Source organism: Rhinolophus ferrumequinum, chromosome 8 (genome assembly GCF_004115265.2).
Source record: "Rhinolophus ferrumequinum isolate MPI-CBG mRhiFer1 chromosome 8, mRhiFer1_v1.p, whole genome shotgun sequence".
Lineage (NCBI taxonomy): Eukaryota > Metazoa > Chordata > Mammalia > Chiroptera > Rhinolophidae > Rhinolophus > Rhinolophus ferrumequinum.
The window spans coordinates 34,453,284-34,469,576 of record NC_046291.1 but is presented as its reverse complement, the minus strand read 5'-3'; the positions used below and the strand labels follow the sequence as shown (position 1 = coordinate 34,469,576).

The window sequence follows — 16,293 nt, the reverse complement described above, 5'->3', positions numbered from 1 at the left end:
CACACCCCTTTCCCGCCCCTGCTCCCTGATGACCACTGAATGTTCTCCACCACCACAGTTTTCTTTTTGAGAATATCATATAAATGGAATCATATATAACCTTTTGTATTGTCAGCATCATGCCTTTAAGATTCACCCACGTTTTTGCATGTATTGAGGTTTAATTTAGTAAGTAAAAGGTAAATTTTCATAACAAAATTGTAGTCATTAAAGGTCATCTTTTTGTATCATTCTTAATTTTGTATTATATTGGTGTTTTCCTAAATTTGGGTGTAAACTCTTGTGGTTTTAAAACTTTCACTTTATATCTTAACTGCAGGTGATTTTGCAGTTCTTCTTAAGGCTGGTATGACTGTCAAGCAAGCGATCGTGTACAACCTCCTGTCTGCCATGATGGCTTACGTGGGCGTGCTCATCGGCACCGCCGTGGGGCAGTACGCCAATAACATCACTCTGTGGATCTTCGCGGTCACTGCCGGCATGTTCCTCTACGTAGCCTTGGTGGATATGGTAAGACACCTTGTGTTTTTGTTGTCATACTAAAGCTGTAAATAGAACTCAGCTTCCAAAACTGGAAGAAATCTTTGGATGTGGTTTGAAAGACTAATTATTTAAAAGAAATGTAGCCCGTTTTAAAGATATGTGATATCCTAAAGAGCCTATTACAGAAAGGTTTAGGAGGACTCCTTTGGAAACGAGTTGAGATGCTGAAGATTTTTCACCAAATGATGTTACTATCTAAAGTAATCATCAACAGTATTTAGAGATAAAATTGCACAATTATTGTACTTCTTTGAAGATTTTGTAATATTGGGTAATATTTGTTGTTGTTTTTAACAAAATAATTCTTTGAGCTTGCTTTATGTCAAACAAGAAAGAAATACTGTACCTCTTAGGTTAGCCAGTCTTCCGCAGAAAATGATATTCCAAACAATTTATGTAATTTTCCTTATTTGTAACTTTAAAGTTAATAAATCTACTGTATGGTCTCACATGTGGAATCTAAAAAACAAAATAAAAATGAACAAACAAAACAAAAACAGACTCCTAGAAACAGAGACCAAAGGATGGTTACCAGAACGGAGGGTATGGGGGGTTGGGTGAAAAGGGGAAGGGGAATATAGTCAATAATATTATCATAAGTTTGCACAGTGCCAGATGATCACTAGAATTAGTGGAGTGATCACATTGTAAGGTATAAAAATGTCAAATCACTATAATACTGTGTTTCCCCAAAAGTAAGACCTAACCAGACAATCAGCTCTAAATTGTCTTTTGGAGCAAAAGTTAATACAAGAGCTGGTCTTACATTATATATTGTATAGGACTCGGGTCTTATATAGTAAAATAAGACCAGGTCTTATGTTGATTTTTGCCACAAAAGAGGCATGAGAGCTGATGGTCCAGCTAGGTCTTATGTTCAGGGACACACGGTATACACCTGAAACTAATATAACTAATACAATATTGTATACCGACTATACTTTAAAAAAGTTTAAAAAGTCATTAAATCTAAGCCCTAACAATTGGTTTTATTTTAATTTTACTTTAGTATCCTAAATATGTTAGGCAGAATATTTGCAGAACTAGCAATTTGGTTTCTTTTTGTTTTTAACTAACTAGATACTGTGTTTACTTTTCTTCCTGGTAGGATCTATTAGATAATCTCATTTCAAAAGTGTATGTCCTAAATTTTTAATCACAGAATTAATGCCTATTTGTTACAGAAAGTTTAGAAAATACAAACAAAAATAAAAAATAAAAACTCTTTATATTCTGTACCTATAGGTAGCCGTTTCACCCCTTCCCTTCTGAGACCTCTAATACTTCATTCCCTATCCCCATGCTTAGCTAATAACCTTGCTTCCTACTTCATGGAGAACACTGAAACTTCAAGACAACCTCCTCCAACTTCCCCTCACCATTTCGGCTCATTTCCCTGTATCTGTGCTTGTTTACTTCCTTTCCTGTTACTATGAAGAAATGTCTGTGTTCCTAGCTAAGGCCTGCTCTTCATACCATTCCCTAGAATTTAGCACCTCTCTATAACTCCCTTAAATTCTCCCCTCTCTTTCCTGCGTCATTCATTTTTCCTTCTCTGCTGGATCATTCCTGTCAGCATATAAACCTCATGTTACTTCTCCCTTCTTAAAAAGTCAGGGGAAATGGACCTTTCTTAACACCAATTTCTGTTTTCTCTTTCAAATGTCTATTGCTCTCGTGCCCTCACAGCAAATCACCACTTCTTGTTTTTTCCTTCTCTTCTCTCTCGAGGCTGGGCGCATCAGGTTTCCCCCTTGACTGCTCTGACCGATTGCTTTTGTCAAATTTACCGTCGACCACTTCGTTGCTAAGTCCACTGGTCGTTTACCCTGCCTATCTTCATTTTCCTTGCATCTGGCAGTGGATCTTTCTCTTCTTTTAGAAACTCTCTCATCACTTGGCTTCTGTGCCACCACCATTTCTTGGCTACCCACCTTTCTAGCCTTTCTTTTCAGTTGCTTTTACTAGATCCCTTTTTTCTCTCCTTCCTCTAAATGTTGGTGAAAGCCCTCTAATCTTATCTAATCTCGTGGCATATTTGTTGGCTGATGATTCCTAAATTGACGTCTTTCTCCCAGACCTTTTCCTTAGCTGCAGATTAGTCTATGCACCTGCTTACCTGAATGTCTAAAAGGCACTGTAGACTTAGTGTGTTCAGAACCCAGCTCTTGCTATTTGCCAACCCCACTCCTTGCACCAGGAGCCCAATAGAATTCTCCATCTCACAAACAGTAACTCTGTTCTTCTAGTTGCTCAGATCAAAGCCCTGAATATCATCGATTCTGTTCTCTGTCCTCCCCACGTCTGGTTGGTCATTAAGTTCTCAGGTCCATCTCCTAACCATCTCGACTCCCATCCCTCATTCAGTCCACTGTCCTCTTTCTCTGTTTAGCTGTTCTTCCTGCGTTTGCCCTTGCCCTGTCCACCACACTCTGTATCAACACAACAGCTTGGAGTGATCTTTTTTAGTGATTAGATCATGTCGTTTGTGTGTTTTAGACCCTTCGGTGGTTTTCCATCTTGTTCAGAGGAAAAAGCACTAACGTTCTTGTTTTGACCTTCAAGGTTTTTCATCCTCCTTTAGCATTTTCACTCCCCCTGCCCCACCCTTCGTTTCACTAATCATACCTCATCTCCCCCTCTACCCAGGAAGCACACTCTGCCTCTTGCTGATCACTCCAGGTGGAATATTTTGCCTGCAGACATTCTTCTGGCTAGCTCCCTCATTTCTTGTGAGGCATCCTATCTAAAATTTTCACATCCTCCCCAACATTTCACATCCTCTATCCCTACTTTACCTTATCACTTGTGTCTCGATCTATTAATAATACACTAAACATTTTGCTTATTGATTGAGTTCCTTTTGTGCCCCACTAGTATGGCAGTTCGAGGAGCACAGGCGTTTTTGTCATATTTCGCTTACTGCTGGAGATGTACTTCACAATTAGATGAATGCAGAATTCTTATACTAGGAAGGTAAAGGTGTAAAAAGAACAAGAGAGTATTTACAGTAAGGATTTATAGTCTAATAAAGAAGAAAAGTAGCCATTAATGACGATTCTTTTGATACATATTATAATACAGTGGTTCACCATGTTTGTGGAACTACAGAGAGAGGCTGACTAAAAAAATTGGGAAATAAAATTAGGGAAGTTTTTCTGGAATAGGAAATCTGTGCTGAGTCTTAAAGAATGTAGATGAGTATATTAGAAGCAGGAGGAGAGAGTATAGGACCATTCTTTGACCAGTGAGTCTACTCCTGGGACTATATGCTGAGGAAATAACCTAAAATGACTATTGCTAATAAAATAAGCAAGCAAACAAAAATAAAATCTTATTAAAGTATTCTTTCTAATAGTATTTATGTCACGATTATATTGGAAACACTCTAAATGTCCAAGGGGGACAAATTATTCACATAAATTTTAGGATTTTAATAAAACTGAAATTATGCATTTTCTAATGTGAAGTGGACAAAATGGATTAAAAAATTATATCCATAGCATCATCAGGTAGATGTTGACCAGATCACTATAATCATACAACATGCCATGCTGAAAAGATTGGAGTTTATCTTGTAAATTTTGGTGAGCCATTAAAAAGTTTAAGTAGTAGCGATGACATGCTCACATTTTTGTGTTAGAAAGACTTTGGCTTTACTTTGGCTTTAGAGAGGAAGTTTTTATTGATTTACAATCATTTAGTAAGGTAGCTACAGTACCAGAAGTTTTACTTTAAGGTACCTTTAGGCTGTCCAGGTGCCAGGTATCTGCTTTTAGGCAGCTTTGGGTGACACTTATTTATCGACCAGTAAGGAAACAAGTGTGGCCCGTGCGTACGGGATGGCTCTTGGCTGTGGTTATGACAAACAGTATGGGTGGTGGCACTGAATGCGGGGAACGCATAGTCTTTGTTCTTGCTGGTATGTACACGTATCTAGAGGGGATATTTCTATGAAACACCCTATTAAGGAATAGTCAGAATTAAGAGTTATTGTAACAATAAAAACTTGGGGGAATTAAGGAAAAAAGATATAATGAAATAGTCTTCTTACTAGAACCATAGGTAGGAAGTTGTCAGTTTTAGTTTTAATCCAGGGGTTGATAAGCTTTCTGTAAATGATCAGATAGTAAATATTTAGGCACTGTGACTTAACGTAGCCTCTGTCACATAGTCTCTGTCATAATTATTGAGTTCTCATTTGTAGTGGTTTCTGTCAACTACTTAACACTGCTAGATAGGAACAGTAGACTCCATTAGCTATTATATGCTGCTGCCATAGATTTCTAAACAGAATAGATGACCAACGTGAAGTAGTTCTTAAATAGGACCCTCAAGAGATTGTTAAATATGCTGTAGCACTGTCAGAGCATGGTAATTAGATTAATTGTACTCATTATTTAATAATAAATAATGATTTTTCATCTCATGCAGGCATTCTGTACATTTCTCCTCCCTAAATCCCCAAAATCCAAGATATTGTTTGGAGTAAAGCTTAGTGTTTAAGAGAGTAGCATATCAATGTCATCTTTCTATAGATGTTCATTGCAAACTTGAAAAAGAAATGACAAAACAGAAAAGTGAAAGTGAAAATTGGAAGTAGCAATTCTTTCACTATTTTGATTAGGTTTGGGTAGAAAGAATTTATACTTGAATAATGCATGTGTTTCATTAATGAACCTTGTTACTTAGATAAATTAAAGATTTAAGTTTTATACTTTGAACTACGGATTATTCTTAAATGTAATAGTATGTACATGTGCTTTAGAAACTGAACTATAAACTTTTCAGTGCAGTATGCCTTTAGAGGTATTGGAAGCTTTCAGATATTTAAAATTATACCACTATGAAGAGAACAGAATATACTGTGTAGGCAGTGGGCCTGCCTTGAGTGCTGGAGAGCTTTGGTACACTGTTCCTGTGTCTCTCATCGGAAGGGTAATAGTGCTTACGGGCGTAGACATGCAGTTTGGAGTTGTCTGCAAATGTCTATCCTTGCTGGCATGTGCAGTTAGACGTGACAGTTTTAAACGGAAAAGTGTAGCGATGATGCAGTTTTGCATTAGATATCCCCAAAGGAATCTTAACTTTCTCAGTGAGCTTAAGATAGATCAGTAAATGTGGGAATTGTGCTGTTCTTTTCTGAAAGTTTTATTGGCAATAATAAGTTGTCTTATACTTTAGCATAAAATAAATGTCAGAATTGATAAGGTCAGGGGACAGTAACTTTAAAAAATGACACGTATATTATGTGTGTTTGTTGGGGGCTGAGGAGGGAACAGATTTCGTTTTAGTACACAGCCAGAGCAGAAAATTTCTTCCTCAGTGTTTGACTAAAATAGGTGTTATGATTAGCCTTGTATTCAATAAAATAATTGTTTTCTTTGTAGTAACACTTTAGTCATTAGTGTTCCTAAGTAGGAAAGCGTAAAAAATAATATTTGAGCAGAATATCACATAAGACTGCTTTTAAATGTCTTTTATTTTTTCAGCTTCCAGAAATGCTGCATGGTGATGGTGACAATGAAGAACATGGCTTCTGTCCAGTCGGGCAGTTCATTCTTCAGAATTTGGGATTGCTGTTTGGATTTGTCATCATGCTGGTGATTGCCCTTTATGAAGACAAAATTGTGTTTGACCTCCAGTTCTGACCATTCCCAGTAATCACTGTTGATTACAAGAGTGTTACCATGCAGCTTTGCATCTGTTTCGTGTACTGTACGCACATTGCTCAAAGAAAAGTCAGTGGCTTGAACTACTTCCAAGTTCCATAGATTTGAGCTTAAGCCCAGACTGGTGCTCAGTACTGTGTTCCCCGCGTAAAGGGGTCTTTTAAAAAATACAAAGCTTGTGCTGAAGGAGAAAATGGGACTCCGTGAACCAACATGCATATAACTTTGATTAAGACTTTTTAAAACATAATCATATAAAACACTAAAATAGTCTCTTTATTAGTAGAAACTTCTGTGGCTATGCAGAAATAGAAATTGAACCAAAAAAAAAAAATCATTTAAACTTTAAGAATATTTTAAATGGACTTTGGGCAGACTTTTCTTTGTGCTAAAAGTGAATTGTAGTGTCCTTTAATTCAGCTACATACTCGTATATACATATGGTAATAGGGATCAACTCCACGACTTTGAAATTGCATAAAGTAGATCATAGGACCTATAGGAAAGCTCAGGCTGCATTAGAGTATGAATTTAGCATTGGGAAAAGCCCTTATTCTTGAATCTAGAGTTACTATTTTTGTATATATTTGCATAGTGTTTAAACTTGCAGCCTAAACTACTGAAATTTGTGACTGTATGTTTGTGTGAGCTTCAGTTTAATGAAAGATTCATAATGGTTCTTTGTATTAATATTACACTTGGTGTTTGGGTTTTTTTTTAAACTTTAATTTTGTTTTGTTTTGGGGTTTTTTGGTGGGGGTAGAGGGTTGGAGCATGTGGTAAAATGTTTGGGTTCTTTTGTTGTTAAAATTGTAACCCGCTAGAAAATATCAGAAATGAAGAATCGAAACATGGTCTAAATATTCAATTTTCCTACTTTAACAGTACTAGCTAGTTATTTGGGTGGGAAGTATAAGTTCTAAATGTATGCATCAGTTTACCAGTTTGGCATTGGAAATACGCTGTGGCTGGCAGTAAACCCAAATTTCTCGTGTCCATAACCTGTACGTGGAGTGTCAAAGAAAAACCCAAACAGTTATGAGATAACTCCATTTATACTGTGGCTATCGTAGTACCAAGTGACTTGGAAGATGTATTTAAATAACTCAACTGAAATCACTTGATCATTTTGTGCCAAGATAATGCTGTTGGTGCCTGATAGGGATTAGTCTCTTTTTTAGGTGCCCTGCTCTCCTACCGTAATTGTGATTGATTTGTGAGAAGTGCAAGCCATGTTTATTCTGAATTTGACCTAATGATCTGTAGTACTAGTCATACGCATGTAGCTTTCTGTTTACACCTTGTGCCACCTGGTCTTCATTTATGCCAGGTAAACTGTAGTTGAACTATGTGCAGGTAGCTTTTTAAAATCTGCTTGGCTACCAGTGTAGCTGCTTTAAAAATCTATTGTTCAAATATTTAAGAGCCAAACTGCTTCTGTTGTTCCTTTAAAATATTTTCATTTAGTCCTCCTTTCCCCAGTTCCTTTCCTCATATTCTGTAACTTTAAAACAAAAAACCAAAACTTTGAGAGCAGCATATGCATCCAGGTATAAATAGAGTATTGTGCCAGTGTTTCTTCTTTATGCTGTAAAGGAGCTTAGATATATTTCCTTAATTTATGCCCGAATTTGAACATTTACTTCTGGCTTTCTCCATGGTCTCCTGTAACAAGTAGGAGTTTTATACACAGATTCTTGTCAGCATTGGGCACTGACTTAGGAAAGTTCTCATCTCATTGCTTGGCCCGTCAAGCAGCCTTGGAAGGTGCTGATGTTTGAGTTAGTACTGCCAACTTCAAGTGATTCAAGTGTCTTGCTTTCTGGACCAAGATATAGTTATAGTTCATTTTGGGGTTTTTATACCCAAGATGGATTCTGCATTCCAGAATTACTAAATCTGCTTAATTTAACAACTTTTGTGAAAAGCAACAGCTGGAATATATACTCCCAGACTTAAAATAAATGCCCGATTTAAAGCAAATAGGTTATGCTGAAGCCTATAAAGTTTTATATTTTCTCAAAAATGGTATCTTTATTTGCTAGACTTTTTAACCTTTTAAGAGGGCTGTAACAGTTGCTGCTAGTATTTTGTTAGGGTTCCACCAGTATTTAGTTTTCACATCATTCTATAATTTCAAGTCTTACAGACAATCTGAATTCCACTACATTTCTGTTTGGCTCCAACATTCCACTTAGCTTGACCAATCTAATTTGACATGTGTTTGTTGGAGGTCATTCATATTACTTGTACAATGCTGTCACTGTGTGACATCCATATGAATTTTGGTGTATATCACATTGCATTCAATCAGCTGTGATTATGCTTAGAAATACTATAGTAACTAGATGCAGTGTGCATTATTTCCATTAACAATAAGTCAGTGGCTTAAATGTGATTATGATCCTGCAAGGTGATACTTGCTAAAATATCTAAACTTTCTTTTTTTTGTAACTGAATCATTTTTTTTAAAATTTATGAAGATGGAAATGATCAAATACTGTTTTTTTCATTGTCAACAGTGGTGTGTCATTTTATGTATGTTCCTAATGATTATGGAACTCTCCCAAAATAAAGTTATTCAAAACAAGCAAATACACCAGTGTGTTTTCTTTAGTCTTTATTTCAGGACATTTCTTTAGACTGTAGCATGAATCATTTTAAACAGAGACTGCACTTGCACATTAATACACGTATAATTAAGTATAACTTTAGTCAGATTGATTTAAAACAAATAAATTGTTTAAAAAGTAAAATGTGTTTGATACTCAACCATCTAACAAGAAGTGGGAACGGGGAATTGACATCTAATTATGAATTAAGTTGACATAACAATGCTACACCTCGTCCAATCCAGTGCTCCTTGGGTTGGTCAGAGGGAAGAGTCATGGCGATCACAAAATTTGTAGAATGGCCAGTGGTGGATAATGTTCCTTTTCGCTCACTTGTCTTATACAATGGAGCAACATAACTTGGTCGTTCTGGTATATCTACCCTCTTACAGGGCTTTAACCACATCTGGAAGAAAGTGCATAAAACTTCATTAAGACAAGGCTGTTACATGTGAATATAGATAACAGTATTGTTGAGTAAAGTTTTACTTATGTCTGCAAATTTCTGTGACCCAGATAGATTTTGTGAGCGGTACTGCCATTGTTCAAAACATTTCCTTAGAGCTCTGAGACCTATCTTCAGAACCAGTTCAGAAACTAAACAAGAAAAAAGTAGTCATTTTCACCTACTCTGTCAAAAAACATATTCCCCATCTAGTCATCACCTCTCCATCATACTTATCTGGGTATAACTTGTTGCTTAAAATAACAAAAGTGAGGTATACTTTCAAAAGACAGAAGTGCCACCATTGATACTCAAAATCATGTTGCCTTAAAGGCCAATCCCAAACAATTCTGAAAGGATTTTTATCAATGATGGTAGAACTAGGTCACCTCCCCATTTTAGGTGAATATTTTAAAGGGGCTGTTATGTTTAGCGTGCTGTTTAAAACAGTTGCATTCCTTTACACCTATACAATATGCACACATTATTTTTAGAAAGTTATTATTAGCCAAGTTCCTAGAATGTTAAGCACTGTTGAACCTCACTAATCTCAAAAATGGGATTTGGGGCAAGTTGATCTCTGAGTATAAAAGTAAAGAACAAACTATGACCATAAAGATGAAGTAATGTTTTAGAAATTAATAGAATTCCTTTTTCTGTCGTAATAATAGCAGTCCTTGAGGTGATACGGCTTGATAGCCTCACTATTGAGAGGCCGCTCAGGTTTCTCAGATCAAAACGCAAATTGTACAAAGGAGCTAATAGGGATGCTACTCTATTTCTCCCACATAATTGTGGGGTTGCGTTATTATAAAGGGGATTTGTTTCGTAAAGCAGTTTTTCAGATGTAGTTAAATATGACATAACACTTAAGTTGGATGTATTTTATTTCAACCAAGGGTGGATTTTCTTTTTATTTCATTTCTCACAACTGTAAACAAGTATCCTTTTGATGGTTAATGACAAGTTTTAAGCATTTTTGTGTTTTCTGGTAGTTGTTGGTGGTGATTTCACCGTTTAAAGTGGTCCCCAAGTGTAGTGCTCAGGTGCTGTCGGATGATATTCCTGGTGCAAGAAGCTTGTATGTTCCTTATGGGGAAAAATACTGTAAAAGTCTCATTCAGGCATGAGCTACTGTGCTCGTGTCCATAAGTTCAAGGTTATTGAATCAACAATATATATTAAATAAGGTATCTTTACACAGAAACAAATAAAACAAGGTTATATATGGATCAGTTAACGAAAATTTGACCAGAAGATCATAGACCCTTAACCTTGTATTTCTTCTAGGAGCAACGGTTCAATATTCACTAATTCAATGTTGGCAGCAACTTTATAACACATAATTACCCTGAACAACAAGACTTGACTGTATGAGTGTATGAGTGTGTGTGTGTGTGTGTGTATGTTGTGTGTTTGTGTATAAAATACCCCCCTTTCCCCACCAAAGTATATACCCTTAGAAAACACTAACCACAGGCACCGTATCATAAAGAATTTTGGGATGTGATTCTGCAAGTTTCTTTGTCTTTCTATTCCAGGAAGCTCCATCCAGAAATAACCCATGAATGAAAATACCTAAATATAAAAGAAGCCAGGTTAATACAACACTTTCAATACATGTGTTGATTTAGTTCTAAATCTGCAATTCCTACGGATGAATACCATGCAGGTTGTACTAGGTCAGCAGCCTAAGGCTTGTTCTAAAACTAAAGCAGTGTTCTGAGTGCTTATTCTCCACATCCATCCATATTTCAAGAATATCTATACTTTGCCTAGTCAATGCATAGTAAAATTAAACACGGAAGACGAAAGAGGAAAGGAATTTTCGTCTATGGGAAGTTATGTTTGTGTGAACACTGTTCGTTTATATTTTCAATTGGCCATGACTATAATGTCAGAGCCCATGAAATCTGCAAGGAAAGTTCTAAATGTAATTGCAGGGATCCAGTGGCTTCTAGGCAGCACGTGAACAGAATACTCTGAGGCAGATCTCTAATGTTGTGAGAGTTAAGTCTCTCTTCCCCTTTTAGAATTTATTCTCACGCCAAGGACACATGCATCAACTGCTTCTTGAATGTAATGTCCTACACTAACCAATGAAGAACACAAATTAGGAAATCAATGAAACCCGGTAACTTTCTCTGGATATCCATTTGTGTAAAGCCTCATGAATTTGAATATAGTACCTGCACATGAAAACACTGATTGTAACTTTTTTTTGTAGTTCTAGTTTTTTTTTCTTTCCCTTTTTTCCGCCTCCCCCCCGCCACTCCGTTTCAAGCCGTTGTTTCTCTCTCTTGTTGTGTAGGACACAGCTTCCTGCTGGCCCATGCTGGTATTATGAGCCTTGCGGCACCGCAATGTGCAATTTAAACCTAGGTTTTAGTTTCTAATTTGCTGTGTGACCTTGAGCAATTCATTTAACAGGAGACCTGCATCTGGAGAGCAGCTGAGAAACATTTGTAAAACAATGAAATGGGCCAGCCCAGTGGCTCAGGCGGTGGGACCACCGAGCTCCTAATGCCGAAGGCCTCCGGCTTGATTCCCACATGGGCCAGTGAGCTGCGCCCTCTACAGCTAAGATTGCGAACAACAGCTCTCCCTGGAGCTGGGCTGCCGTGAGCGGCTGTGGGCTGCCGTGGGCTACCGTGTGCCGCCCTGGGTGGCTGGTGGCCAGCATGAGTGGCTGGCAGCCAGTGTGAGTGTCTGGCAGCTGTCGAGAGCTGCTGTGAGCAGCCAACCGACAACCAGCGACCGACTGCGGGGGGTGGAGGGGGTAGCTCAAGTCTCATAATCCCAGCATGGGCCAGGGAGCTGTGTCCTACACAACTAGACTGAGAAACAATGGCTTGAACTGGAGTGGAGGGGAGGGGGGGAAATTTGAATCTTTAATAAGAGCCATTGTGGGTTAAATAAATTATTGTAAGAAAGAAATACCAACTGCTCTGTACTCTAAATTCAGTGTATAATGATTGGGAATTCAATAGTTTGATCTTAGATATTAGCTAGCTTATAAACTTCAATCAGTGCTTTTATAAATTCTTTTGGCTGAGTTCAAAAACATGTAACTCTCAGGGACATTTTTAGTACTACTCAGACTTTAATCCAAAAGACATCTTCTGCCTTTATAATAATGATATGAGGAAAATTTAGAAAATAATTCTTGCATCTGAATTAAGTACTGAAGAATCAACCATAGCGTCTTCAAGAAAGCTTTCCTTAGAAATGTGATGATTGGACCGGCCGCCTGGTGGCTCAGGTGGTTAGATCGCCGTGCTCCTAATGCCGAGGTCTCCAGTTCGAATCCCACATGGGCCAGTGAGCTGCGCCCTCTACAGCTAAGATTGTGAACAACAGCTCTACCTGCAGCTGAGCAGCCCGAGGTTGGCGTGGGCTGCCGCGGGCTACCATGAGCGGCTGGCGGCCAGTGTGAGTAGCCGGCTGCTGGCAGGCCAGCGAGAGCTGCTGTATCAACCCGGAGGGAGCGCAAGGCTCATAATACCAGCATGGGCCAGGGAGCTGTGTCCTACACAACTAGACTGAGAAATAACGGCTTGAACCGGAGTAGGCCCGGGGCGGGGGGGTGGGGGGCAGAAGAAAGGAGGGAAGAAAAAAAAAGAATGTGATGATGTTTTCAAACTTCTACAAAAATATTGAAGGCCATAGAGAAAGCTGCTAGCTAAGCATGAGAACCAGAAGTCCTGGGGTTTGACTGTCAACCCTGCCAATTGCTAGCTGTGAAACCTTGGGCAAGTTATTTAACCTCTCTGAGCCTTAGTTTCCACTTCTGGATAATGGGGATAATAGTATTTGTGCCTTAGGGTTACTGTGAAGATTAAATGTAAAGGGCCAGCAGTTTCTGGAACCCAGTAATAGTGAGAAACCCCTTGCCCTTGCTTTGATTTGCTTCTGTCCAACTTAAACACTCCCTCCTCCCCATCCTTTCTAAATCCTTACTTTGAACAGAATTATTTATCCTTCTTGGTATGTTGCTAATCCATTTATCTATATTTTGACTTTTATGAGGGTGCGGGAACACAAACCTCTTTATTGGAGTCTTTTACAACATGTAATATAGTGAGCTGATCAGAGAAGGTTTTTTTTAAGGCCTATATATTTAAAGAAACAATAAACAATCAGGCATGAAGCAATATGCCCATTCTGAGTGCGTTGGAATAAAGGTACAGTGGTACCTCAGTTTTCAAACGTAATCCAGTCCGGAAAACAGTTCGAGTTGTGAAATGTTGGAAAACAGCCGACAGCGAGGCCTCAGCATCTTGCACTCAGCGGAGGCCGCATGACAGGTTCAACTTCCCAGGTGTGTTCGAAGGCCGAAGCGTTTAATTTACTTCCAGGTTTACGGCATTCGTAAACCGAAATGTTTGTCAAGGGAGACGTTCAAAAACTGAGGCACTACTGTATTCTGAACAAATGATTATTGAAGGGTTAGGCATCGAGGGCTGGGGGAAAATGACTCGTTTTAAAATATCATTAGTCCCGACTGCATTCTGGGAGTCATCTAATCAGCAAAGGAGAACTACACGGCGAACTGTATTTCCCAAAAAGCCTGTCAAAGCGTGCCCGCACCCAATAGATGGAATCCGCACCCAATAGATGGAATCTGCTGCACGAGGTGCTGGACTTTCGAGGCGTGGAGTGAGTTACCGGTGCTGTGGTCAGCACCCTGCTCAACGCCAAGGGGAAGACCAGGGGGCAGAAGTTCGGTCCCAGTGCTAACTGAAAGCGTCTTAAGGGGGATGCTGGCTGGAAGGCGGCCCCGCGGACGAGTGCTCCCACATCCCACACGCCTGGGACCGCACCAACGCGGAGCGGCACAACCTGGCCGAGGTGGGGAGGGCTATGGACCCCAAGGCGGTGCCCCTCCGTAAGAGAGAAGGCCATGGAGGTGGACCTAGAGAAAGGGCCACAGGAGCTCGTGTGGAAACCCTACGTGCTAAATGACTTGGAGGTAGAAGCCAGCCTCACAGAAAAGAAAGGAAATAGGCTGTCTCGGGACCTCACGGACTGTGTAAGCTACATGGCGGAGAACCACGGTGTGGGGACAGAGCCGCAAAAAGCAGTTTCCAGGCTCTCGGCCTCACATAGAAAGGTGCTGGCTCAGGTAGTAAATGGCCATCGACTGTGATCAAATGGCCATCAGCTGTGGCTAGTTGGCCGTCAGCTGTAACCAGTGAGCCATTGGCCACTAATATAACTGCCATGGCTAGGCTAGCAGAAAAAGGGGGGAGCTAGCAAGAAGATGGGGCTGAGCCTGCAAGCGGCGCAGTGAGGGTTGAGAATTGTGTTGCTCCTGGTCCCTGTGTCTCCAACCCAGCCGCCAGCGAGAGTATAGTGGTGTGACTCCCCTACCTATGGCTCCGTGGGTGTTCCTTTTTGGCCTCATCTATCCTGCGTTCTTATGTGGGGAGCGGGACCGGACACCCTGCAGGCCACCCCGCGTGACAACTGGTCCAGCGAGCAGAGGCCCCCGCACGACACACGGGGAGGACCAAAAGGCTATGGCCCGAGATGAGAAGAACTGCTATCAAGATACACCGAAACAGGTTCGGACTAAGATCAATGTCTATACGCATTTTTCCCCAGCGGAGTGGCAAGCCTTCGTTGAATCTTTGCAGAAGACTAAGATGGAGGTTGAGTGACTGGTTTACACCTGCCAGGCTGAGGCGTCCTGGACCTGAGAAGCTGGAGTCAGGGCGTAAGGCAAGGAGGGGTGTGTGGCCACAGACGAGGCTGGCCAAACCCCATGGAATCCAAAGGTTTTTCTCTCTCTCACTCTCCTTTCTGAGGAAGGAACTGCCTCCCAGAGGTTCCAATTTATCTTCTTGTGGGGGCTCTGGGAAAAGCCAGGACCTGCTGTTTTCAGAGTGTGTGGTTTGTTTGAATACAGTCTGTACATAATAAAACAAGGGTATTTTACGTCTAAAATATATATATATATAATTTGTCCCAATGATCTCTGTGCCTTTGCATATATTGTTCTTAAATATGTTTCTGCACTAAAACTGTTTAAGTATTAAAGAAGGTTGCAATATACAGTAGCTTAATATACAGCTGCAATTATACAGTAGAGTCCATGAGTTTATACTGGATTCAAGCAGCATGATTTTTTGAATTCCTATAGCAGCTTTTGAAGGCCTGTTATGTGCCAGACACTCTGGTAGGCACTCAGAAAAACAGGATGAAGACAAACAAAGTCACCATCTTCTGGGTGTTTGTACTGTAGCGAGGGAGAGAGACAATAAAGAAAGAACCAAATTAATTACAGAGTGTGACTAATGCTTTGGAAGTGAATAACCAGAGTTATAAGGAAATGGGGTGGGGACTTGAATAGATAAACTGTTCAAGGAGGTACTTTCTGATGAGCTGTAAGTTAAGCAGAGACCTGCAGGCTGGGAAATGCTCACCATGCTGTGTCTGGGCTTAAGGGTAGCATGTACAAAGGTCCCAAGGAGAACAGAGCTTGAAGTGTTCTAAGAACGATCAGGTCAGTGTGGCCGGAGTGCAGTGGCACATAATGAGTTTCCAGGTAGGCAGGGACTAGACATGCTTGGACTCTCAGTCATGATAGGGGTCTAGATTTTATTCTGACTACAAAGGGAAAATGTCATTATTAACTTATTTAGTTTTCTAAATTTTCAGTGGGGGCTTAGTGGTGATATGATCTGTTTACATTTAAAAACAAATTCTGTAGCTTCATTATAAATGAAGGGTTATAATGACACTAGCAGGGAGATATGATAAAATGCTAGAGAAGAGTCTAGACAAAAATGGTGGCAACAGTGGACGAGCAACTGCATTTGATGTGAGTGTATGATGGAACAGTAGAATGAATCAGAATTCTTGGGTTTATGGCTGGATGGTGGTATCATTTATTGAAAAACATTATAAATGTTACATATCCAGGAGACACGAAAGTGGAGATGTCAGGTGGGGAGTTGGATATAGAGGTCTCTTGATCTCTCTTAGAAGAAAGATTTACACTGGACATTTAAACTTG

At 39.7% G+C, this 16,293-nt stretch overlaps 2 protein-coding genes and 1 pseudogene across 2 annotated transcripts in view; 2 read left to right on the top strand and 1 right to left on the bottom strand.

Annotated features, from left to right (window-relative positions):
- The window catches only part of SLC39A10 (solute carrier family 39 member 10), a 45,259-nt gene extending 36,447 nt beyond the window's left edge, over positions 1-8,812 (top strand). Inside the window, exons 10-11 of the mRNA XM_033111797.1 lie at positions 320-510; positions 6,036-8,812. Coding sequence (XP_032967688.1) covers positions 320-510; positions 6,036-6,194 — 350 coding nt within the window. The 3' untranslated portion in view covers positions 6,195-8,812. The remainder of the gene's footprint in view (positions 1-319; positions 511-6,035) is intronic.
- Positions 8,813-8,822: 10 nt separating this feature from the next.
- DNAH7 (dynein axonemal heavy chain 7) overlaps positions 8,823-16,293 on the bottom strand; it is a 213,555-nt gene continuing 206,084 nt past the window's right edge. Inside the window, 2 exon segments of the mRNA XM_033111796.1 lie at positions 8,823-9,233; positions 10,747-10,850. Coding sequence (XP_032967687.1) covers positions 9,027-9,233; positions 10,747-10,850 — 311 coding nt within the window. The 3' untranslated portion in view covers positions 8,823-9,026.
- LOC117025906 (nucleolar protein 16-like) lies at positions 12,685-15,194 on the top strand (annotated as a pseudogene).